Genomic DNA, 24,874 nt, shown 5'->3' with positions numbered 1-24,874 from the left:
ATTTGTTTCATGTGTTTTGTCATTCTTTCCAGTTTAAAAAGCAGAAACTCCTCCTTGAACTAGACCAGTATGCCCCAGATGTGGCCGAGCTCATCCGAACGCCAATGGAAATGCGTTACATCCCTCTGAAAGTGGCCCTGTTGTAAGTATTCTCTGACAAAACAGGCTCAGTGCCAGCAAATGCGAGGAAAATCTGATGAGACTTTCTCATGTTGTTTGTTGTATTTTTGGAGATTTGCAGTCTTAGTCATCAAGTATTTGCTGTAGTTCTGTTGCACAACTGGGGTTCTGGCCAGCAAAAGAGACAGAGCCATTCTTTCTCTGTTGGGACAAAGCCTCATACAGGAACACGCACAATCCACCCTTCACAGATTCTTTTTCACTCTATGCTGATCTGAGCTCTAGCCTACTTGTAACCACTGTGTGTTTCTTTAAAAAAAAAATTAAAAAAAAGATCCTTCTTCAGTTGTGATAAGTGGATTAAATAAAATTCTGGTCTTTATGTGGTTGTTGTTTTCAGCAGCTTTTATCCTTCATGTACAAGTTAGCCCCCCGTTTGTCAGAAAACAAGTACAGTTCCAAACAGACCCATCCCAGATGCCTAAAAGGGTGACCGGTGTGGGAGAGCGAAACTACGGAGGCTCTGTGAAAGAGTGCCTTAGGAGTATTCCGTGCTGTCAGTAAGATTAATTCTTTCAGGTTATTCCCGTTTATATGCCTGAGATAGGCAAATGTGAATAATTATTCCACCAACTAATAGTCATTGAATATTAATAATATACTAGTTTTAGGGATACACATTAAACAAGTCAGACAAGTTTCCTCATGGAAAAACATGACCTTAGAACTTTAGAATTAGAAGGAGCCTTCTGAGGACAGTTTATTCAACCCTCTGCCTGTGTGTGAATCTCCTGTTCAGTAGTCCAGAGAGTTGGCTGTGTAGCTGCCTCTTAAACATCATCTTCTACTTAGAAATGGTTCCCTCCCACCACCACCACCAGTTTTGAGGTATCAGTTCATATCTATGTATTTTAGAAATATTGCTGGGAACTATTTAATAGAACCAGAGGTTTAAGGACACTATTAGTCCCTTATGGATTAATATGTCTCCTGAGGGTAGTTTTGTAATAGCAGCAGCCATTTCTTTAAAGGTTGTGTAATAAGCCTATCTGTCATTGCTGGAAAAACACACACCAACAATTTCTAGGCCTTTGTCTTTAGAACTGCTAGTGTTACAGCCCTGGGAGGTATTGGATTTAAGGTCTTTATTTGTAAATAATAATTATAATCTCCCTGAGACACTGGTATGTTTCTTCCTATCTGATAATCAGAATTATGTAACTGGTCTCCCTTTTCACACAGTCTGCCAGGAAACGCAGAGCCAGATTTGAAGCTGATTATTATGGTGCTGTTGAAGACAAATTGGGTCTTCTTTCCCTGGCCTTCACTTTCTCCTTTTATTCATGTTTTCCCTGGTCTTGTTTCTTTATTTCTGTTTTTATTTTACTGCTATTTTTTATTCTCGGTTCTTATTTGAGTCACCTCTAATCTTTTGTGGAAGCAAGATAGAAATAAATAAAAATAATAATCCATTATGAGTATATGAGCTTTCCTTATTCATTTCGAATTCATTTTCTTAGTCCATTCCTTTTCATCTCAAGAAAAGACTACATGTTTCAGCTCAGTGCCATCCTAGTGGAAGTTCAGGTGCCTGTGAAGTTCTGTGGAACTAGCTTGTCGGAGTCAGCAGATAACTTATCCCGCCCTCGGGGTCTTGGCTCGTGGACACTGTTTTACCACCAAGAGGGCTAAATCCAAGCTGCTCTGCCATTGAACTGGGGTGTCCTGTGTCATAGCTTAGGAACCTGACTGAGGAAAAGTACTTTTTTGGTTTTCAGAGGTGCATGTAGCATTCCTAAGACATATGATTATGGGGAAATTGGTGTAATTTTATCATTTTGAAGTTTGAGGTAGTAGAAAAAAATATAGCTTTAGAGCTGAAGAGACCTAATTTTTAATATATTCATTAGCTTGTGAACCTTGGGCAAGTTAATTAATAACTGAGTCTCAGCTTCCTCATCTGCGAAACAGGAATAATGTTATTGCTAGTTTATAGGATCTTTGTAATATATTATAAAAAGCCAGTGGCCCTAACACCATAACGACCAAACAACCGGTCACCATTAAGTGCATGGAGCATCTCTCGGTCCCTCCCCGGCATACCCACAGGCTCCGATCGCAGCAAGACGGTGGGTGGTGGGCAGGCCGGCAGCAGGCGGGTGGGGCGTGGTGAGGTGGGCTTGGTGAGACGCTTATGGGTGGGTGGGGCCGCACGATTTTCTGCGCTGGGCTTCTAGTGCTTAAATAAGACAGTTTTCTATAGATCACATAGCACAGAAAAAGGAGTGAAAGTTCAGTGCCTTTTACGCATTGGCCTCAAGCCCACTCCATTCTCTTTTACTTAGGAGAACTCATTTCTAAGAAGCTGCCTCCCCTTGAGTATGTTTATAGTAAATCTCTTTAATTTTCTGGATATAGTGACATAGACTCTCTGGTCCTTTGACCAGGATTACTAATACCAAATATGTGTGCTTTTCCCCAGCTATCTCTTAAATCCCTACACGATCTTATCTTGTGTTGCCAAGTCTACCTGCGCCATCAACAATGCCCTCATTGCTTTCTTCATTCTGACCACGATAAAAGGTAAGACACCCAGAAAGTACCAGCCCTGGTTTTTGTAGAGTATTGTAACACATTGTGGATTTTTAAAAAACACAATGCAACACTTAAATTTTTTTTTTTTAATTACACAAGTATGAGTGGATAAAAAAGCTGTGGTACATTTACAATAGAATACTACTCAGCTATTAAAAAAAAAAAAAAGAAATCTTACCTTTTGGGACACTGTGGATGGACCTGGAGAGTAAGCCAAGTGAAATAAAGCCAGGCAGAGAAAGACAAATACCATGTGATTTCACTTATATGTGGAGTCTAAAGAACAAAATAAATTAACAAACAACCCATAGATACTTAAAGCAGACTGACAGCTGTCAGAGGGGAGGAGGGTTAGCGGACTGGGTGGAAAAGATGAAGGCATTAAGCAAAATGAAAACGAAAACAGACATTATGGTGACTGCCAGAGGGAAAGAGGGGTGGGGCGGTGGAAGAGGACAAAGGGAGAATAAATGGTGGGGGAAAGAGACTTGACTTTGAATGGTGCTTGCACAATGCAGTGTACACATGATGTGTTAAAGAATTGTACACCTGAAACCTGTATGATCTTATTAAGCAGAGTCACCCCAATAAATCCAATTAAAAAAAAGAACTACAGCCGAACCGGCTTGGCTCAGTGGTAGAGCGTCGGCCTGCGGACTGAAAGGTCCCAGGTTCGATTCCAGTCAAGGGCATGTACATTGGTTGCAGGCACATCCCTAGTAGAGGGTGTGCAAGAGGCAGCTGGTCAATGTTCTCTCTCATCAACGTTTCTAACTCTCTCTCCCTCTCCCTCTCTGTAAAAAATCAATAAAATATATTTTTTTAAAAAAACTTCTAAAAAAAAAAAAAAAAAAGAACTACAAAAAAAAATTACAGCCGAAACCGGTTTGGCTCAGTGGATAGAGCGTCGGCCTGCGGACTGAAGGGTCCCAGGTTCGATTCCGGTCAGGGGCATGTACCTTGGTAGCGGGCACATCCCCAGAGGGGCTTGGGGGTGTGCAGGAGGCGGCTGATTGATGTTTCTGTCTCATTGATGTTTCTAACTCTCTATCCCTTTCTCTTCCTCTCTGTAAAAAATCAATAAAATATATTTTAAAAAATTAAAAAAAATACAGCTCACTGGTGTGCCTCAGTGGATGAGTGTCAACCTGTGAAGTAGGAGGTCACAGTTTGATTCCTGGTCAGGAAACACGCCAGGTTTTGGGCTCAATCCCCAGGCGGGACATGCAGGAGGCAGCCTATCGATGTTTCTCTTTCATCAGTGTTTATGTCTAAGCCGAAATAAAGATTTATTTAAACATCTTGAGCCCTGGCCCAGCTGGTGGCTCATTAGATGGAGCATCATCCCATGGACTAAGAGGCCCTTGGTTTGGTCCCGAATAGGGGGCATGCAGGAGTTAGCCAAACAACGAGTCTTCCTCGTCATTAATATTTCTCTCTCTCTCTCCCTCTCCCTTCTTCTCTGAAATCAATAAAAATATATTTAAAACAATAAAACAAAACATCTCGAGCCCTGGCCTATGTAGCTCAGTTGGGCGTTGTCGTGTGCACCAAAAGGTTGCTGGTTCAATGGATGTTACACCCTCACAGCGATGTTTCTCTCTCTCTCTTTAAAAATCAAAAACAGTTCTTTAAAATTTTTCTCAAAATTCTATCATTCAGAGAGTTACTGTTAAGATTAGAAAAAAATATTTTCTAAATGGCTTATAATTTTCTAAATGAGATGGCAGCCCCTCTGCCTCTCTCTTTTTACCTGTAGTTTAACTTGTTCATAGCATTTCTTCTGGCTTTTGCTAGTGTTTACTTCCATATTTCTAAATAAGACTTCATATTGCTATTTAATGAATTATAAATTTTAGACATCAATTCTATTCTCATAGAAGATAAAGATTTAGCTTTTTGTACCAATATCTCCACTTTCCCTTTACCTCATTTTATTCAAGGAGTTATGCCACAATTTTGATTAAATCAGTAATTGGTATCTGTATTCTATGACACTGTAGATATTATTTACTACTGGGCAAAATAGTAATTAAGATTACTTTTTCCTTCTTATACAATCTTTTATGTTTCCTGTGGTCAATAATTCTTTTTTCCCCCTCCAGTTGCTTCCCTAGATCTGTCAAGTGCCTAAAAATACTTTTAAAAAATGCTTAAAGAGCCAAAACCGGTTTAGCTCAGTGGTAGAGCGTCGGTCTGCGGACTGAAGGGTCCCGGGTTCGATTCCAGTCAAGGGCATGTACGTTGGTTGCGGGCACATCCCCAGTAGGGGGTGTACAAGAGGCAGCTGGTCGATGTTTCTCTCTCATTGACATTTCTGGCTCTCTATCTCTCTCCCTTCCTCTCTGTAAAATATCAATAAAATATATATATATTTTTTAAATGCTTAAAGACTTCAAATAGTCTATCGGTGCTATTATTTTTCTGGAGCCCTCCCTCACGCATCCTCTGTTTTGCCCCTAGCTGACCTGGTGGTTGCCCAGGCCTGGTGCAAAGCTGCTATTGTGGGACTTTTCTTTATAATTCTCATAATTCTCCTGCATTGTATTCCTTATTTCCTGGATTTCTTCTCTCCTTTATTGATTTTTTTCTCTTTGTTTTGCTAAGTAGTTTCTCGAGTAGTTTTCTAAGAAAGGGTGTATTAAATACATACCTTGAGTCATTTTATGTCTGAAAAATGTTTTTGCTCTAGTTCAGCACCAAATTAATAGTTGGGGCAGAGTATACAGTTCTAGATTGGAACAACCTTTCCTTCAGAATTTTGAAGGCATTGCTTTACTGTCCTCTAGAATCCTGGTTGTTATTGAGCTGTTGACTGCCATTATATTTTCTTTTCTGAAAGATATAAGACCTTTTTTTTATCCTTAGTGTTTTGAAATTTCATGATGCTATGTCTTGACATAGGTCTTTCTTAATTCATCATGCTAGGCAATTGGTATGTCCTTTCAATGTAGAGACTAGTATCCTTAAGTTCCAGAAGGTATTTCTATATTATTTTTTCAAATTCTCTGTTTTCTCTGTTCACTTATTTGTTCTATTAGATATTGGACTTTCTTGATTGATTTAATCTGTATATTTTATTTTCTATCGATAGTTCCAGCTCTTTTACTTTCTCTTTTTCTGGGATATTTCTTTGTTTTTATCTTCTAACTCTTCTCTTGAATTTTTAAATTTTCTAATTCATTTTTAAGTTTTTTCTTGATCTCAATTATTTTTTGAAGTAGCTTCACGCCCCCTCCCCCCCCCCCCCCCCCCTCAGTTCTCATCTGTTTCAAGCATAGTCTTTTTGTCTTCTTTGTCATCCCTCCACCACTTTCTTTTTCTGTTTCTTTCAGGCTCCGTCTTTTGGGAGGATTTTCTCTCATTTATGGTGATCCTTGGCTGTCTGTTTATGTTTAAGAGTGAGGCACTCACATGATGACTTGAGACTGCAGGGGCAGGACTTGTTAATGGATCATTCTTGCTGTAGGGAGATTGGGCATTGGGTTGACCTTTTTGGTTGGAAGTATCCCTTTATGTAATCATTTATAGGTTTTCTTTTTCTCTGAAACTATTTACTGTTTCCAGAGAGGAATTTTCCAGTTTTCTTCCCAATAGTAACAGAGTTGGAGTTGCAGTGGGGTGGGGTTCATGTGACCAACTATTGAAGTTGTGAGAGTAGGAACAGAGGAGGTGGCAGATTGCAACGTATGGATTTTATATAATCTCATTTCTCTTCAGCCCACACTTCTCCTCAGCCCATTACCATGCTAAGTGCACCCTAAACCTGTGCTTCTTCAGTTAATATTCTCCAGAACTGTAGTCTCTGGATGGAGTAGAAAGTTGGAAGTTGGAGTGTACATAGTTAAGATGAGACCTGAGGTTCTGCCTGATCTGTATATAACTTTTCAGCTTGATTTTCATCTCTGTACCTTACCTCACCTTCCATAGTATCTGATGCCTTCAAGGTGATGAATTTCTCAGAAGTTCTTTGGAGTGGGTTGGCTTTATTTTTATTGGTATTCCTCTCCGAGATCCCTGAATTGTAATTTCTTCCACATTGCTCAGTCATTTATCCTTCTTCTACCTGCTTTATGTTTCTACTATTTATTACATTTTATTTTGCTGTAATCTCCTTTTACAGCAAAATAAAATGTAATAAATAGTAGCTTAAGACTAGTGGCTTAAGACTAGTTTTGTGGCTTAAGACTAGTTTTATTCTTTTATCGTCATTTTAAGTGAATTTTTTGGAGAGATGATACACATGTGACCAATCTACCATTTTTTAACTGGAAGTCTGTTAGCTTTGGAGTATATATCTCCATATTTTTTCTATCCATTTTTCTTTCAAACTTTTAAATATTGTATCTATTAACTATCACCTCAAGAATGTTATTCAACAAACCACTTCAAATCTCAGTGGCTTAGAGCAACAATAAGCAGTAGCTTCTATGTCTGTAAGTCAACATGGGTCCTCTAGTCTGGGTTGGATGTGGCAAGGCAGTTTGTTGGTTTCATCAGGGCTCATTCCTGCATCAGTAGCTAGGTGTAGTTGGTTAAACTAGACTGAACTCTTCTCCACATGTCTGTTATCTTCCAGGGGACTAATTTAGGTGTGTTCTTTAAAAAAAAAAAAAAAAAAAAAATTATCTTTATTGTTGAAAGTAGGTATGTTCTTGTCATAGTGATAGCAGAGGCACAACTGTGAGCAAGCCCAGTCAGGCATACACTTTTTATGTTTCTTGTTGCATCACAGCAATCAAAACATGACACATGGCTGAGCCCATGGGTGGAGACTTCCATCCTGCCCACAATCGAAGGGCACTGCAAAGTTACATGGTAAACGGCCTGGACATAGAAAGGGGTGTAGAATCGTGCCAAAAATACAACCTACCATACATGTCAAGAAACATCTAGTCTGTTGCTTTTAATGGCTGTATGTTATTCCACTAGAGGCCCGATGTACAAAGATTCATGCAAGAACGGGCCTTCTTCCATGGCTGCTGGCATTGCCTTTGCTGCAGCCCAGACCCACCTTTCTGCCCGTACTCCAGCCTGAAGCCGCCTTTCCATTTTCCCATGCTGCCCAGAGGCCGGAGCAGCTAGAGCAGTGCGGAATGCATGCGTCATCGCCATAGCGATGATGCAAGTGTCCTGCCCCTGCTTGGGGCCTGTGTATGCAAATTAACCGGCCATCTTTGTTGGATTAATTTGCATGCTCCTGATTGGCTGGTGGGCATCGTGAAGGTATGGTCAATTTGCATCTTTCTCTTTTATTAATGTAGATTATATGGATGAATGTATAGAGATTCTTTAACCAACTTATCTACTAATTAAATATTTAGCTCATTTTCTAGTTTTCAGATATTTAAATAATACTACAAATTAATTTATTAACATACAATAATTTTCACATCACGTTCAATTACTTTCTTATAAAGACCTAGAAGTAGAATTATTGTGTCACTAGATATGTACCTTCTTTAGGATTTCTGAAATTTATTGCTAAATTGCCTTCAAGAGTTTTACCAATTTACACTCCGGTAAGAAGTGTATGAGAGTCCTTATTTTTACATTATTGCTAAATAGTTTGCACACTCAGGAAATAAAGAATAACAAGTTTTCAGTAGAACCTTTTACTTGCAGTTTACTTACCTTTTCTAGAGTGGCATATAGGATGACTTAGGTCTTTTTGTAAGCCACTTAGTATTAACTTATTATTATCAGGTTACTTAAAATGACCTGAATTGTCTTGTTCTGAAGATTGTGCTTTGAAATAGTGAGGACTGTTTACTGTTTGCAGAGCACCAGGCTCAGGTAGACTCATTTATCAAGGTATTTGGTATCCATTAAAATACGGATTATATAATACAGCTGGGCAGAAGGGACTGAGCTCTGGCCTTGGGAAATGTCACCTTTAAAATAGTCATGTGCAGCTCAGCCGGCGTGACTCAGTGGTTGAGTATCAACTTATGAACCAGGAGGTCACGGTTCGATTCCTGGTCAGGCACATACCTAGGTTGTGGTCTCAATTCCCAGGGTGGGGCGTGCAGGAGTCAGCCACCAATTGATGGTTCTCTTTTATCATTGATGTTTCTCTCTCTCTCTCTCTCTCCCTGAAATAAATAAAAATATTAAAAATAAAATAAAACAGCCATTCGCAAAGCTAGAAATATTGAAGATATACTCTCTGAAGATGCATTTAATAGAAGTCTTACACAAAAATGTAAATTATACCATTTTAAATACATCTTTTATATAACCTTTTAAGTCAACGGAAAGGTTTTGTTTGGGGGGAAAACCTGTAAAAATTTACATGTATTTTTTTGCAGCTATATTGTTTTTAGTCACTTGGAGGAAAAAAAAATTATTATATCACTTCAGATTTCTGTCAAATGAATTTATAGACATTTTTGTAATGGTATATATATATATATATATATATATATATATATATATATATATATATAGTTTTGTTTTATTTTTATCACGTATTTCATAAGAATCGTGTGATGTTGGTCACATAGTTGCATTTACTTTTAATCTAAATTTAGTTTTTAAAAATTTAGGAGTTTAAGTACTTGGTAAGAAAAATGATATTCAAACATAGAAAATGAGAAGTCTGATATCACCCTTCCCTACCTCCTCTGTTTCTCAAGTATATTTGTCATGGGGTCCAAGGCCTTCTCTTTTGCTGGACATTTGTTATTTTTCACTGTTGGCAGCTGTAGAGAGCATCACAAATAACATTTCTAATCTGTTAAAATGTTTGGAGAATTCTGTTTTAGTGAGGTCTCTGAACTACTCTTAACTCTGAGTATATTAGTAGTAATTCCTACAAAAGTAGATACACACACACACACACACACAAAAGATACAGGAGGTTAGCTCACTTATAAAATCTACAAGTCATATTTTTCATTTCATATTTATTCCACATACTTTAAATATTTAATAAAATTAATAAAGAAATAATTCACTATTTAATAGATAAAACAGTTGGGAGAATTCACAAATGGAGGAAATTTATATTGAAAAACATGAAAAAAATATTCAACTCCATAGATAATTAATAAAGAAAAGCAAATTGAAATAACAGAGAAGTGGCTTTATTTTTCCCATTTCAAGTTGCCAAAGATTTTAGGAGAAAACTTTCAGTGCTGACAAAGGTGCTATCCAAATAGGCATTATCCTACAGGGCAAGCTGACTTATATCCGAATATATAAAAACCCTGGGTCCATCATGACTGGAGGTTCAACCAACTGGAAGTCAGTCTTGTAGTCAGTCCTGCAGCACTGACTGCTGCGGCTGCAGGCACAGCGACCCAGCACTGACTGCTGAGGGGGCTGCGAATGGAGAGAGGCCTGAAGAGAGAGGCAGGGTCTGATCCGTAGCTTGTGTGGCAACTGTTGATCAGCACTTGCCTCTCTCTTTCTCTCCAGGCTTCACCAGCAGCCGCACCTCCAGGGCTGCTGATCAGCTCACCTTTCTGATCAGGCCCTGTTGATAGGCCTAGAGATGCTAACTGGCATAGAAACCAACCAATCAGAACTAAATCTGGGTGAAGTGTGAGGAGCCAATGGCTGCCTAGGAGGCAGAGCTTTTGATGCTTACTGACATAGAAACTGACCAGTCAGAACCAAATCTGGGTCAACTGTGAGGAGCTTTTGACACTTACTAGCATAGAAACCAACCAATCAGAACCAAATTGGCTGGCAGAGAAGGGCAGTTGGGGGCGAGATCAGGCCGGCAGGGGAGGGCAGTTGAGGGCAGGATCAGGCCAACAGGGCAGGACAGTTGGGGGCAACCAGGCCAATAAGGGAGGTAGTTGGGGGCCAGATCAGGCTGGCAAGGGAGGGCAATTTTGGGAAACCAGGCCAGCAGGGGAGGGGAGGGCAGTTGGACATCCCCCAAGGAGTCCTCAATTGGAGAGTGTGCAGGCTGGGCTGAGAGCACCCCCACCCCCATGCTCCTTGAACAGATTTCATGCACCAGGCCACTAGTATTAATATAACGCTATTGGCAAGCAGTTTGACAGTAGTCTTTAAATGTTTGTGCTTTTGATTTATTAATTTCACTTTTGAGAATCTATTCTAAAGGAATGTAGACATACAAACAAAGTTTTATGATGTGAAGTTATTAAATGCAATTATTTATGATGACAGGAAAATACTTCAAAGTAGAGAAAAGGCTAAGTAAAACACTGTTTGTTCATATAGTTAAATACATTGTGCCCATGCACATGATATTTAAAAATAGTTGCAAAATAATTATATGACAATATTCTTTTTTAAAAGCAGATTATAAAATTATATATTTTAATAAAATATAATCTCAATCATGTTAAAGTGCAAACAAAAAGAGAAAATATATTCAGAAAGAGTAACTTGTTTCCGTATAGTGACTTTATGGATAATTAAAAAAAAATTTTCTGCCGGGACCGGTTTGGCTCAATGGATAGAGCGTCGGCTTGGGGACTGAAGGGTCCCGGGTTCAATTCCGGTCAAGGGCATGTACCTTGGTTGCGGGCATATCCTCAGTAGGGGGTGTGCAAGAGGCAGCTGATCGATGACTCTCTCTCATCGATGTTTCTAACTCTATCTCTCTCCCTTTCTCTCTGTATAAAAATCAATAAAATATATTTTTTTAAAAATTCTATATCTATTTTTTTCCAAAGTTTCTTCAGTGAGCACATAATTAATAAGTAAATTAACTTGGTGAACAAGAAAACAGGGACTGTGGAAGCACACTTCGCAACTCTCTCCCCACACTGCCAAATAGCAGGTGCCCCGCAGAAGAGAGTGGCCTCAGTTGCTCTGTCTTGTCTCCTATTTGTCCTACCTTGGCTTCCTTTGTGGCATCCAGGGTTTCCTGGGACATCCTGAGTGACAGGCCCGGACAAGGTCCAGGCATTCTATTGTGATGTCCTGTTGGGGAATTGGCTGGGAAACAGTCTGTGAGCAGGGTTGATATTAGTTTAGTAGAGTAGCTTGGGTTTCACTTCAAAGGTAGGGGCTTTGGTCTAGGATTCTCGGCCTCTCAGTGAGCTAATGAAAATACTCCATCCTAGTCTTCATTAGGCTTTATTTATTTATTTTTAAATATATGTTATTGATTTTTTTACAGAGAGACAGGGAGAGGAGAGGGATAGAGAGTTAGAAACATCGATGAGAGAGAAACATCGATCAGCTGCCTCTTGCACACCCCCCACCGGGGATATGCCCGCAACCAAGGTACATGCCCTTGACTGGAATCAAACCCGGGACCTTTCAGTCCGAGGCTGACGCTCTATCCACTGAGCCAAACCGGTTTCGGCTTCATTAGGCTTTAAAAAGGAAAACAGACAAATGTTAATAGGTACTCCTGTACATTGTTGGTATTTATCAATAATGAAATGTTCCAGGCTATAAATTCTCAAGGTTTGCCACCTAAGGAGCCTTACAACTCTCCTTGTTGTACTAGAGGAGGCCTTGTGACAAGACTTGCTTCCCAAGAAAAAAGAAGGATTACTATTGAGGCAGTCCAGCACGATTAGGAGTTCAGGCTGCTCTGATGTCAACAGACCAGGTAGCCAATCCCAGCTCCACCACTTCCTGGTTACATCATCTTGAGCCAATCATTAACTTTTTTGGCCTCCATTTCCTTGTTTATAACATGGGGATTCAAACAGTCCCTACTGCATAGAGTAAATGAGAATGTAAATACATATACATGCATTCAGTGTAAGTGCATATAAAACACTTAGCATGGTGTCCTGGTTGGAGTGGTTCAGTTGGCTGGTTCAATTTCCAATCAAGGACATACCTGGGTCATGGTTTTGATCCCTGGTTGGGGCAAAAGAGAGGCAATAAATTGATGTTTCTCTCTCACACTGATTTTTTTTTCTATCTTTTTCCCCCCTTCCTCTCTCTCTTTCTCCCCCTTCCTCTTTCTCTCCTCTTCTCACTAACATGTTCTCGGCTGAGAATTAACAAAAAAGCAAGCACTGCCCAGTGCCGTGTGACTCAGTGGTTGAGTGTTGACCTATGAACCAGAAGGTCATGGTTTGATTCCCGTTCAGAGCACATGCCTGGGTTAAGGGCTCAATTTCCCTTCCTCTCTGAAATCAATAAAAATATATTAAACAAACAAAAATAAAGCAAGCATGGTGTAGGGTCATGTGCTCAGTGCTTAATAAATATCAGGTGCCTATTTAATAATATCCTCCTTTAAAAAAATGCTTTTACTTATTTCAGAGAAGGAAAGGGAGAGGGAGCGAAAACTAGAATCATCAATGATGAGAGAGAATCATGGATGGGCTGCCTCCTGCACTCCCCCTACTGGGGATGGAGCCCACAACCCGGGCATGTGACCTCCTAGTTCATGGGTCAGTGCTCAACCATTGAGCCACACCAGCCAGGCAATAATACCCTCCTTTTAAAAAGATCACTCAGGATTGATAGACTTCCTGAGGCTTTTAGGGGAGCACTGGGAGGAGGTTAAAACAAGAGTTTTTCTTCCTGAAGCCCAGCCCTGGAAAAACAATGGCAGTGATGATCCTGAGGCCTGAGGATTCCATCATTTCCATCTGAGGTTCCTCTAGAGCAGCGGTTTTCAACCTTTTTCATCTCATGGCTGACATAACTAAATTACTAAAATTCTGCAGCACACCAATATGCACTAAGTGGCCAGATTATTATGATCTCTGAATGCATAATAATCTGGCCTCTCAGTGTGTGTGTGTGTGTGTTTTTTAGAGGCCCGGTGCATGAATTTGTGCAGGGATGGGTTCCAGCCAGCCTGGCCAGGGGGAGAGAACATGGGCAGTTGGATGGCCTGCCTATTGATCAAACTCCTGGTTGAGGGGACAACTTTCATATTAGCCTTTTATTATATAGGTTATACACTGTGTGGCCAGATTATTATGCCTTCAGAGATCATCATAATCTGACCACTCAGTATATATGTATTTTTTGTTGATCTAACAAAAATAGTTTCAATTTTGATTTATTTATAAAATAATAATAGTAATTCCTATCCTTTTTGCTCCAAAGTGACATTTTAAAATATCAGGTGCCTATACTTGTATATAACAATTTCCCGTACCAAGAATTAACCAATCAGAACAACCTTATTTTGCAATGTGTCTAATAAGATGCAAGTCTGCTATAGGATCTATATATTTAGGATTCAAGACTGCATTCACAGCTATTTTTGTATTGGCTGTGATTATTATTATTCTTATTTACAATCTAAGGGGAAAGAGGTCTAAATATTCAGGTATTGCATGTTTTAAAACTTCTTGAGGCACACCAGTTGAAAATCACTGTTGTAGGGTAAGGCCCTTCCTATGGAGAGAGTCAGAGAGGAGCCAGGGACCCAAGTACAAAGCCTTGGGTAGAGTTTTGTCACAGTAACCCAGATTCAAAACCTGCTTGTTCTAGTTACCAGCATTTAACCTTAGGCAAATTACCCAGCCACAAGAGTTTCAATGTGATCATAGATAGTATTTGCCTCCTGGATTGGTGAAGAAATAATGAGAACTATAAATGCTTAACACGCTTCCTTACCAGAACTTGCTTAACAAATAGTTGCCCTGCTTATTGTGATTTTTATGGTACAGCAAGATTGAGATCCAGAAGGTAGCATATTGATGCAATTTAAGAATGTGGGGTCTGGAATGAGACTCTCTGGGTTCAAACCCCATTTCTATTACTCACCAGTGTTGTCACCCTGGACAAATAACTTCTCTGTTCTTCAGTTCCCTTACGTGTAAAATGGGGATGGAGTTCCTGGGAGGACTGAGTGGGGTGACTAGTTCTCCTGTTGGGAAGCACCGTTAGGAGGATGTCTGTCAGTCAGTGAACAGTGACCCCACACTAATAAGAATGACCGTGGATACTGCCATTTAGTGAAACATTATCATTATATAGGGCACTAGCCTTAGACCATCAATTACACTATACTGATTTCTAAGCTACTTTGAAACTCCTGTTGTAAGCGAGGCCTTTCTAGCCAAGGCTTTAAGGCAAGCGTGCCAAACTCGTGGCCTGCGGGCTGCATGTGGCCCACAGCGAATATTTTTGCTGCCCAGCCAATAGAACAGTATGTAATAAATATTTTAATGGAAGTTTTGTAACTTAATTTTTACAGTATCTTGTTATACATAATTATTAACAAACCACAGCGTTCACTAATGACTGTTTACTACAATCCTGTTGCATTCATTTCCCTTACGTGCCTTACGTGCAGGCGCATCATTTCTCCCCACTAATACTAACAGTGAATATTTTAGCAGCCGATTGCCATGTCAGTAGTCTTGTACTGATTTGTTTGGTGTGCGCAACAGGAAATATTTCACTTTCAGAGAACAAGAAAAATAGGTTTATTTTCAGTATGGTTACTAATTTGTGCAGTTATTCAGTGTCTGATAAGTTAATGGTCATGAAAATATTTACATTTTTATTAAATTGTTCTATTATTTTATGTTAATGATTACTCATTTATTTCAGTCCTTTATATTCATCATGTCTCTATTGAGATAAACATATATTTCTATGAAAATTGAAGCTTTTGTTTTTTTGCAGCCCACATAAACTTAAACCATGTTTATTTAGCCATGTCAGTCTTTGAGTTTGACATGCTTGCTTTAAGGTAATCTGTTATCTTAAGCCATCTGAAAGGGAATAGCTATGTGTTTTGGGGGGAAAAAAAGAAAAAGAAATCAGTCTTTTCTTTATGGCAAAGACAATGCATGGTCATCATAGAAAATTTGGAAAACACATAGAAGCAAAGGTATGAAAAATCATCCATAATCCCACAAGACAGAGATAACTACTGTGAACTTTGCTGCCTAGCCTTTTAGCCTTTTTAAACAAGTTTGTTTATGCATATATTTTTAAATTTTTATAATTCTTTATTATTGAAAATATAATTTTTTATTTTTATTGATTGAGGTAGCACAGGTTAATAAAATTGTTTATCCATATTTTTTTTTGTTAATCCTCACCCAAGGATATTTTTCCTTTTTTTGTTTGTTTGTTTTTGTTTTGAGAGAGAAAGTCGAAAGGTAGGGGAGAGACAGAGAGAAACATCTATGTGAAAGAAACATATTGATTGGTTGCCTCCCACATGCACCTGGGCTGGGGATTGAACTGAAATCTTGACTAGAATGGAACATGGGACCCTTTGGTCTAGGGGCAAATGCTCTCTCTACTGAGCCAAACTGGCTAGAGCTGTTTATGCATATTTTTATACATATATTTTTAAAATATATTTTATTGATTTTTTTACAGAGAGGAAGAGAGAGGGATTGAGAGTTAGAAACATCGATGAGAGAGAATCATCCACCAGCTGCCTCCTGCACACCCCGTACTGGGAATGTGCCAGCAACCAAGGTACATGCCCTTGACTGGAATCGAACCTGGAACTTTTCAGTCCGCAGGCCGACGCTCTATCCACTGAGCCAAACCGGTTTCGGCTATGCATATTTTTAAAGAAATCCTAGTATGTATCTCTTTTGTAACCTTCACTTAATGGGATTATAAACATCTTTCCATGTCATTGCAAATTTTTTATACCATCATGTTTAATGATTCCATAGTGGTTTATTTTATGTAGAGAATGAAAACATTATTAATAAAATTAATATATTTTAAGCCCGGGCCGGTGTTGCTCTGTGGTTAGAACATCAGCCCTTGTACCAAAGGATCTTGGGTTTAATTCCCGGTCAAGGGCACATACCTGGATTACAGGTTTGATTCCTGGCCCTGTTGGGGTGCATGCGGGAGGCAACCAATAGATATATCTTTCTCACATATGGTAGATGCTTCTCTCTCCTTTCCTCTCTCACTTCCCCTCCCTCCCTTCCACTCTCTCTTAAAAAAAAAAAAAAAAATCAATGGAGAAAATATCCTTGGGTGAGGAGTAACAATAAATAAATAAATAAATAAATAAATAAATAAATAAATAAATAAGTAAATGTTAATTTGAAAAAGAAACACGTCTTGAAGATAGTACATAAAGAAGGGTGTTATAAAAATAGTGCCGGGAATCTGCTCGCCTTAGGGCACACCCGTACCCCTCCTTTTCTTGGGAATTAACTTTTATTCTCTTTTTCCTAAACTCTAAGGATCCCCACAAGACTTGCAACCAGGGGAGCAGCGGCAGCTCATCCTGGGCCAACCCCCTGAACCTGTCTCCAAGGCCCCCTTTTCTCTGACTTTTCAATAAGCTAAAAGCCTTGGCCCACTTCTGTCACGTGACTTTTACTTTTAAATGAGTCCAGGAAGCCTGGTGTGGCTCACTTCTTAAGTTTCTATAGAGCCAAAGCAGCACCATCTAGGCTCTCTTCTGTTGCTTCTTCTATCCTAAGCTCTCCCTTTATTTCACTGTCCCCAGCTTTAATAAATGTACGCTTAAAAAAAAAAAATAGTGATGGGGTTTTAGAACATCCAAAAGGATAGGTTTCTCATTCTGAATAGCTTAAGCAATAACTGTAGGCATAATCAATTGGTAACTTAAATAGGACATGATGTTAATAGACTTGATCCCTTTATTCATCTTTGGGCTGAAGTGTTTTTGTTTTTTGTTTTTTGGGTTTTTTTTCTTTTAAAAACCTTTTTTATTTATTTTAAACCAAGCAACAAACGTGATCACTTCCTCTGTTTTTTGTTTTTTATTGTTGAAAGTATTACATATGCCTCCTTCCCCCCTCCCCCAACTGACCTCTCCCAGTTGCTCCTCGCTCCCAGCTCCCAGCGCAGGCCTTCACCCCCCTACTGTCTGTGTCCATTGGTTATGCTGGGTTTTTTTTTTTTTTTTGCTTTTTTTTGCCTTTTTAAAAATATATTTTATTGATTTTACACAGGAATTGAGAGGGACAGAGAGTTAGAAACGTCGATGAGAGAGAAACATCAACCAGCTGCCTCTTGCACACTCCCCACTGGGGATGTGCCCGCAACCAAGGCACATGCCCTTGACCGGAATCGAACCCGGGACCCTTCAGTCCACAGGACAGTGCTCTATCCACTGAACCAAACCGCTCCCAGCTGGTTATGCTTCTATGCATGCATACAAATCCTTTCTTGATCTCTTACTCCCCGCCCCCCCTTTGGGCTGAAGTTTTATAAAATCTTTATGGGTCTGGAATTGTTAAAATAAATATACCTCTAATATTTCAGGTTGCTAAAGGTAAATGGTTTTGACTTCCTTGTTTTCTTTCATTGGTATTCAAGCCAAGAGGCTCTCTGTGAGTTTCCAAAGCACCTTGTATATCAGGGGATATTTGACAGGTGATTTATTTGAAAAGTTAGAGAAAGTTTCTTGATTTGGGGGCCCTCCAAATCTAATTCTGATTGATGAGGCTGGATTATTCCATACATTTATTTCTTTTTACAGGTAGTGCCTTCCTCAGTGCTATTTTTCTTGCCTTAGCGACATACCAGTCTCTGTACCCACTCACCTTGTTTGTCCCAGGACTCCTTTATCTCCTCCAGGTAAGCACTCGCTGGTCAGAAGCCAGTACTCAAGTGACATTTGATACATAGCCTGTCTCTGCTTGGGGGAAAGGAGGGCATGGCTTATCATGGCTTAATTCACACTTACTTTCTTCTGCTTACAAATCCATTGTTTAAAGAGAAACATTTCTTCGAAGTGTAGAGGGGGCAGTGTTTGGATTCAAACCAAGAAATGTCTAATTTCAGAGCCATTGTTCTTAAGTATAAGCACTGTTGCTAAAACCAAATATATATCCCCATTTATTGGAATAGGCTATATGCTTATCATTTTAACTGACTTTTTAATATATCTTTGTGTTGATGTCATGATGATGCATGGTTAGCTTGGTCTTCTACTTGATTATTTTGAGATGTGACCTAGTGTCACTAATAAAAATAGTGTAGAAATCTGGTTTTCTTTATTTCCTTAAAGCATGTTTCTCCAGCTGAATCATTTGAACTAAAGGTGAGAGAAGTTGAATAGTTCTTATTATGCAAGCCCAGATTGTTCTCCTGAAATCCTGGGCCTATTTGCAGTGTCACCATAGGTGTCTGAAGTGAAATGAACCACTTCCTCGCAGGGTGCCATTGGCTTTTTGTTGTTAATCCTTGCCTGAGGATATTTTGTCAATTTTTTAGAGAGAGTGGAAGGGAGGGGAGAAGGAAAAAGAGAGAGACAGAAACATTGATTGGTTGCCTTCCTCATGCACCTGATAAGGGCCAGGATTGAGCCTGCAACCGAGGTATGTGCCCTTGACCAGAATTGAACCCAGGATCCTTCAGTCCATGGGCTGACATGCTAATCACTGAATGAAATTGGCCAGGGCAGCCATTGGCTTTTTAAATTTGACTTATGATTGCTAGTTTAATAGATATAACATCATATTATGAAATTATTTTGCTTTGAGTTTCTTTCTAGATTCTTCTTGAATCCAAGCATTTTTCCACATAACAATGGTTGTTGTTTGTATTGTCTTTCTTACTTCATATTTACAGTTTATTCTTTTTTTTTTTAAATATATTTTATTGATTTTTTACAGAGAGGAAGGGAGAGAGATAGAGAGCTAGAAACGTCGATGAGAGAGAAACATCCACCAGCTGCCTCTTGCACACCCCATACCGGGGATGTGCCCGCAACCAATGTACATGCCCTTGACCGGAATCAAACCTGGGACCTTTCAGTCCACAGACCGACGCTCTACCACTAGCCAAACCAGCTTCGGCACAGTTTATTCTTTTTTATATATATATATATTTTATTCATTTTTTACAGAGCGGAAGGGAGAGAAATAGAGAGAAACATCGATGAGAGAGATATCCTATATAATAAAGAGGTAATATGCAAATTGACCATCACTCTAACACAAGATGGCCACCCTCATATGGTCAAAGATGGCTGCCCCCATGTGGACACAAGATGGCCGCCACAAGATGGCCATCAGGGGAGGGCAGTTGTGGGCAACAAGGTCTGCAGGGGAGGGCAGTAAGGGGTGACTAGGCTGTCAAGGGAGTGCAGTTAGGGGTGGCTGGGCCAGCAGGGGAGGACAGTTGGGAGTGACCAAGTCTGCAGGGGAGGACAGTTAGGGGCAACCAGGCTTGCAGGGGAAGGCAGTTAGGGGTGACCAGGTTGACAGGTGAGGGCAGTTAGGGACAATCAGGCTGGCAGGGGAGGGCAATTAGGCATCTATCAGCCTGGCAAGGAGTTAGGGGTGATTAGCTAGTAAGCAGAAGCGGTTAGGGGCAATCAGGTAGGCAGACATGCAAGCGGTTGGAAACCAGCAGTCCTGGATTGTGAGAGGGATGTCTGACTGCCTATTTAGGCCCAATCCCGAGGAGTCCCAGATTGGAGAGGGTGCAGGTTGGGCTGAGGGACACTCCCTCACTGAGCACAAATTTTGTGCACCGGGCCTCTAGTTAGATGATAATAGGGAATTGTAATTTCTTGGATGTGATAATAGTATTATGGTTCATAGGCAAATCTTACTTTTTAAATATTTTTTTTTTATAAAACCACCTATTTTAATTGATTTTAGAGAGGAAAGGAAAGGGAGAGATAGAAATATCAATGATGAGAGAGAATTATTGACTGGCTGTCTCCTGCAGGCTCCACACTGGGGCAGAGCCTACAACCCAGACATGTGCTCTGACCAGGAATCAAACTGTGACCTTTTGGTTCATAGGTCGACACTCAATCACTGAGCCATGCCAGCTGGGCGGAATCTCCTTCCTTTTAGGAGCTGCATGCAGAAGTGTTTTTGGGAGAGGTGTCATGATATGTAGAAAATTTATGCACAGAAATATTTATACACACAGATAAAAAGTATGGCAAGGTGTTACTATTTAATCTCGGTGACAGATATGTAGTTGATTAGCATACTCTTTCAACTTTTTTTGTGTTTGAAAATTTTATAGTTAAAAAGAGGGAGATAGAATATAGGCTCTGAAGTTGTCCTGGCTTGGATGTGTATTAGCTTTGTGATCTTGGGAAAGTAACTACTTCGCTATGCCTTGTTTACTCACCTATACAATAGGGTTAATATAATAGTAGCTACTGAAAACGGTTAATGCATGTCAAATAGTTAGAACAGAGTATGGTAAGAGTTTAGTAGATATCAGTTATGGTTATTATTTGATTTGTTGATTAGTGCTCAAATGTTCATAGAAAGGACAGGGTCACCAGCTTGAAGGTACCTGGAGTGATGAGGGGAAAATAAAATATTTCATTTTTGCCGAAACCGGTTTGGCTCAATGGATTGAGCGTCGGCTTGGGAACTGAAGGGACCCGGGTTTGATTCCGGTCAAGGGCATGTACCTTGGTTGCGGGCATATCCCCAGTGGGGGGTGTGCAAGAGGCAGCTGATCGATGACTCTCTCTCATCAATGTTTCTAGCTCTCTATCTCTCTCCCTTCCTCTCTGTACAAAAACAATAAAATATATTTTATAAAAAAAAGAAAAAGAAAAAGAAAATATTTCATTTTCTATGGTCAGAGGAACTGTGAAAGTTAGTTTGTACTTAACTTCTTTGACACTACAAACTTGCCTCCATTCTGCTGGTAGAATTTTGAGAGGGCAGGAGGTGGACAAGCGAGTGTCCAACCAATGTCAGAGGTAAAGCTGTTTTTCTCTTTCCCATGTGAGACACAGGGAGGCTTCAGCACCAAGGCGGGGAGTGCTCCATCTGGCTCACTAGTGAGTCACTTATGAGAATGGTAGTTTGAGCCCTCTGGTCTCCCCCCCCCCCCGATCTTCACTCTTCCTCTGACCTTGGCTTAGGGCCTAGTTTCCAAGTGAGAGACAAGCTTTAAATGTTATGATCTGATAGCGTGCAGAATAAAATAGCCCTAAAGTGCACAGAACCTCGAGGCCGAGCTGTGAGGCTAGCAGAGGTGCAGTCAGGGAAGTTCCTAGTTTCCTCCTTTTGCTTCGGATTCCTAAAGCCATGGATCCCCTTACACGGCTTGAGGTTCTTATTTTCTTTGAAATAAAGTGACAGAAACCAGGAGAAAATACTTTGTGAGTGCCCTTAAGGATCCAATCTGACCTCTTATTTTTGAACTGAAAGGGTTAAACCTGTGATTTCTATACTTTCTGGAGTTTTGGATAGGTTACATGGTTCTACCTGGTATCAAAGGAGCTAAACCCAAACAGGTTTTTCTTTTTTCTTTTCTTTTTTTTTAATATATTTTTATTGATTTTTTACTGAGAGGAAGGGAGAAGGATGATTTGTGACTTTGAGCATGTTTTCATTGTCTCTTGGCCTTCCTATGTCTTCTTTCAAAAAGTATCTATTTAGGTCCATTGCCCATTTTTTTATTGGATTATTTATCTTCCTTTTGTTAAGTTGTATGAGTACCCTGTATATGTTGGAGATTAAACCTTTATCGGTGATAACATTGGCAAATATGTTCTCCCATGCAGTGGACTTTCTTGTTGTTTTGTTGATGGTTTCTTTTGCTGCACAAAGCTTTCTATTTTGATGTAGTCCCATTTGTTTATTTTCTAATCATTTGAGACATGCAAATCAAAACAACAATATGGTACCATCTCACACCTGTCAGAATGGCTTTCATCAAAAATCAACAAACAACAAGTGCTGGTGAGGATGTGGAGAAGAAGGAATCCTCATGCACTGCTGGTGCAGCCACTGTAGAAAACAGTATGGAGTTTCCTCAAAAAACTAAAAATGGAACTCCCATTTAACCCAGTGATCCTACTTCTAGGAATATAGCCCAAGAAACTAGGAACACCAATTAGAAAGGATATATGCACTCCTATGTTCATAGCAGCACAATTTACAATAGCTAAGATGTGGTAACAGCCTAAGTTTCCATCAGCAGATGAGTGGATTAAAAAACTGTGGTACATCTACACAATGGAATACTATGCTGCATTAAAAAAGAAGAAATTCTTACCATTTGCAACAGCATGGATGGAACTAGAGAGCATTATGCTAAGTGAAGTGAGCTAGCCAGAGAAAGATAAATGATGAACAAAAACAGATCCAGAGACAGAGGAGCACCGATCAGATTTCAAACCTCAGAGGAAAAGTAAGGGAGGGTGGAGGTAAGGGGAAAGATCAACCAAAGGATTTGTGTGCATGCATATAAGCCTAACCAATGTACACAGACACCAGGAGGATGAGGGCATGAGTGGGGGTGGGGGTGAGGAGGCAATGGGGGAGATAAGGACACATATGTAATACCTTAATAAATTAAAAAATTAAAAATAAATAAAGGAATCTAATCGGTCAAATTAAGAGAATTGACAGGGAACAAGTTCATTATCTTGAAAACTGGATAAATAAAAGAAAAAATTAAGCATTTATCCTGCCTTTTCTGTATCATGAGGTAAGCATATAATAAGTGAGAGGAAGCATCTCTTTATGAAATTATTCCAGCTTATAAATAGAAACAAAATGATAGGATAGTATAATTCTGTCTCCAGCTGATTTAGGCATAGAGGATTAACATTAAAAAAAACAAGCCCTGGCCAGTTTGACTCAGTTGATTGAGCGTTGGCCTGTGGACTGAAGGGTCCCGGGTTCAATTCAGGTCAAGGGCACATGCCTGGATTGCGGGCTCAATCCCGTGTGGGGCGTGCAAGAGGCAGCCGATCATTGATTCTCTCTCATCACTGATGTTTCCATCTCTCCCCCTCCCCTTCTCTCTGAAATCAATAAAAATATACTAAAACAAACAAAAATAATGCCTCATGATGAAAGAACATACTGCCACCAAAGTTTTGCCCAAAGGGATCAAAGCCAAACTTGATCAAGCCTCTGGATCCAGCTGCCAATTTGTAAGAAATACTGAAGACAAAGCGTGTAATAGTAAAAAACAGATTGCAGGACATTCCCGAGATTAAATGAGTCAGTTACTCCGACAGATGAATTCTAAGGAAGAAAGAAAGAGCAATGCATGGGAGTGAGGTGGGTACAGGACCTGTGCATTAAAAGAGGCTTAAAAGTTGAATCAGATGTTTTTTAATGGCCAAGACTTAACTATAATGTAAAGGGATGCACATTTATGGGGAAAACCATAAAGAAATGCAAGGAAGTGATATTTTTCTTCTAATATAAAAGCCAGGATAAATGTGGTTACTGTGGAGGGAAGAGGGGATTGTGGTGGGGACAGGACACGGAGAGAGACGTGGGGAGTCACTGGAAATGTCTTTCTTTGGACCCGGGCAGCGGTTATAAGGATATTTGCCTTATAATCATTCACTAAGCTATATCTTTTACATAGTTTTCTGTGTTTTAAAATAAAAAGGTTTAAAAATTGATCAGAACATTTAAGCATCATTCTTTCAACACTTGCACTTACACACTTTTCATTTTTAGTTAGCATTTATTATTGAGCAAAAGAGGTTGTAAATGACAAGAGGTGGGTAAAACGAATCCCCATCTGTTCACTGTGAAGTTTGCAGGCTGGACTCGTACATTACGTTTGGCCCTAGGGTTTATAAATAACAAGAAATCAAAGGATTCCTTGAGTTTCTTTTTTAAAATGTTTTTGCTTAATAGATGTTGCAAAATATGCCAGAATCTGCTCCGGAGCTTGCTTTCCTTTTTGTAGAGGAGGATCTATTTCTCACCCGCCTCAAACTTCTTTCAAGATAACTGTTAAAGAACCTATGCATTATACATGATTAAAATGGTCACCAAATCACACACTTCAAAATGGTTAAATGTACGTTATAGGAATTTCCCCTCAAAAAAAAAAAAAATTGGGTGCTATCATTAGCTTATTGCTCATATTTTTCTAGCTTTGACCATGAAGAAGTCCTTCAGGTTCGCTCCTGTGTTATTTTGACAAGCCCCTACTATTTTGAGCCTTTCCTTCCCTTTTTTTCTGATACCACAAGATGTTCCAGGCTCATCTTGTATTTTCTCGCCCAGCCCTGAAATCAGTACTTCTTCAGGGACAGTTGGATTCCTTTTATTGAAGAATGTTATTTAGAAACCAATGGTTTTAGGTATGCTTATTGTTAAAAGGGAGTCATTGCTTCTGAGAGACAGAGCTATGAAATAATATATGTATGCTAACTAACATATATACACATCTACAATTCTTCGTAAAAATAGATATATTTGTATTGATTTCAGAGAGAAAGGGAGAGGGAGAGAGAGATAGAAACATCAATGATGAGATTCATTGATCAGCTGCCTCCTGCACGCCCCCTACTGGGGATCAAGCCTGCAAC

General features: G+C 39.6%; 1 protein-coding gene across 2 annotated transcripts in view; it reads left to right on the top strand.

The window, feature by feature from the left end:
• PIGU (phosphatidylinositol glycan anchor biosynthesis class U) overlaps positions 1-24,874 on the top strand; it is a 76,450-nt gene that overhangs the window by 16,103 nt on the left and 35,473 nt on the right. For both annotated transcript variants that reach the window (XM_084888577.1, XM_084888578.1), the window contains exons 5-7: positions 33-142; positions 2,603-2,703; positions 18,074-18,171. In XM_084888577.1, coding sequence (XP_084744703.1) covers positions 33-142; positions 2,603-2,703; positions 18,074-18,171 — 309 coding nt within the window. The remainder of the gene's footprint in view (positions 1-32; positions 143-2,602; positions 2,704-18,073; positions 18,172-24,874) is intronic.

Source organism: Pipistrellus hanaki, assembly GCF_964339955.1.
Source record: "Pipistrellus hanaki genome assembly, chromosome: 6".
NCBI classification, from domain to species: domain Eukaryota; kingdom Metazoa; phylum Chordata; class Mammalia; order Chiroptera; family Vespertilionidae; genus Pipistrellus; species Pipistrellus hanaki.
The sequence above is the reverse complement of the archived record's forward strand: the minus strand, read 5'-3'. Positions and strand labels throughout refer to the sequence as shown.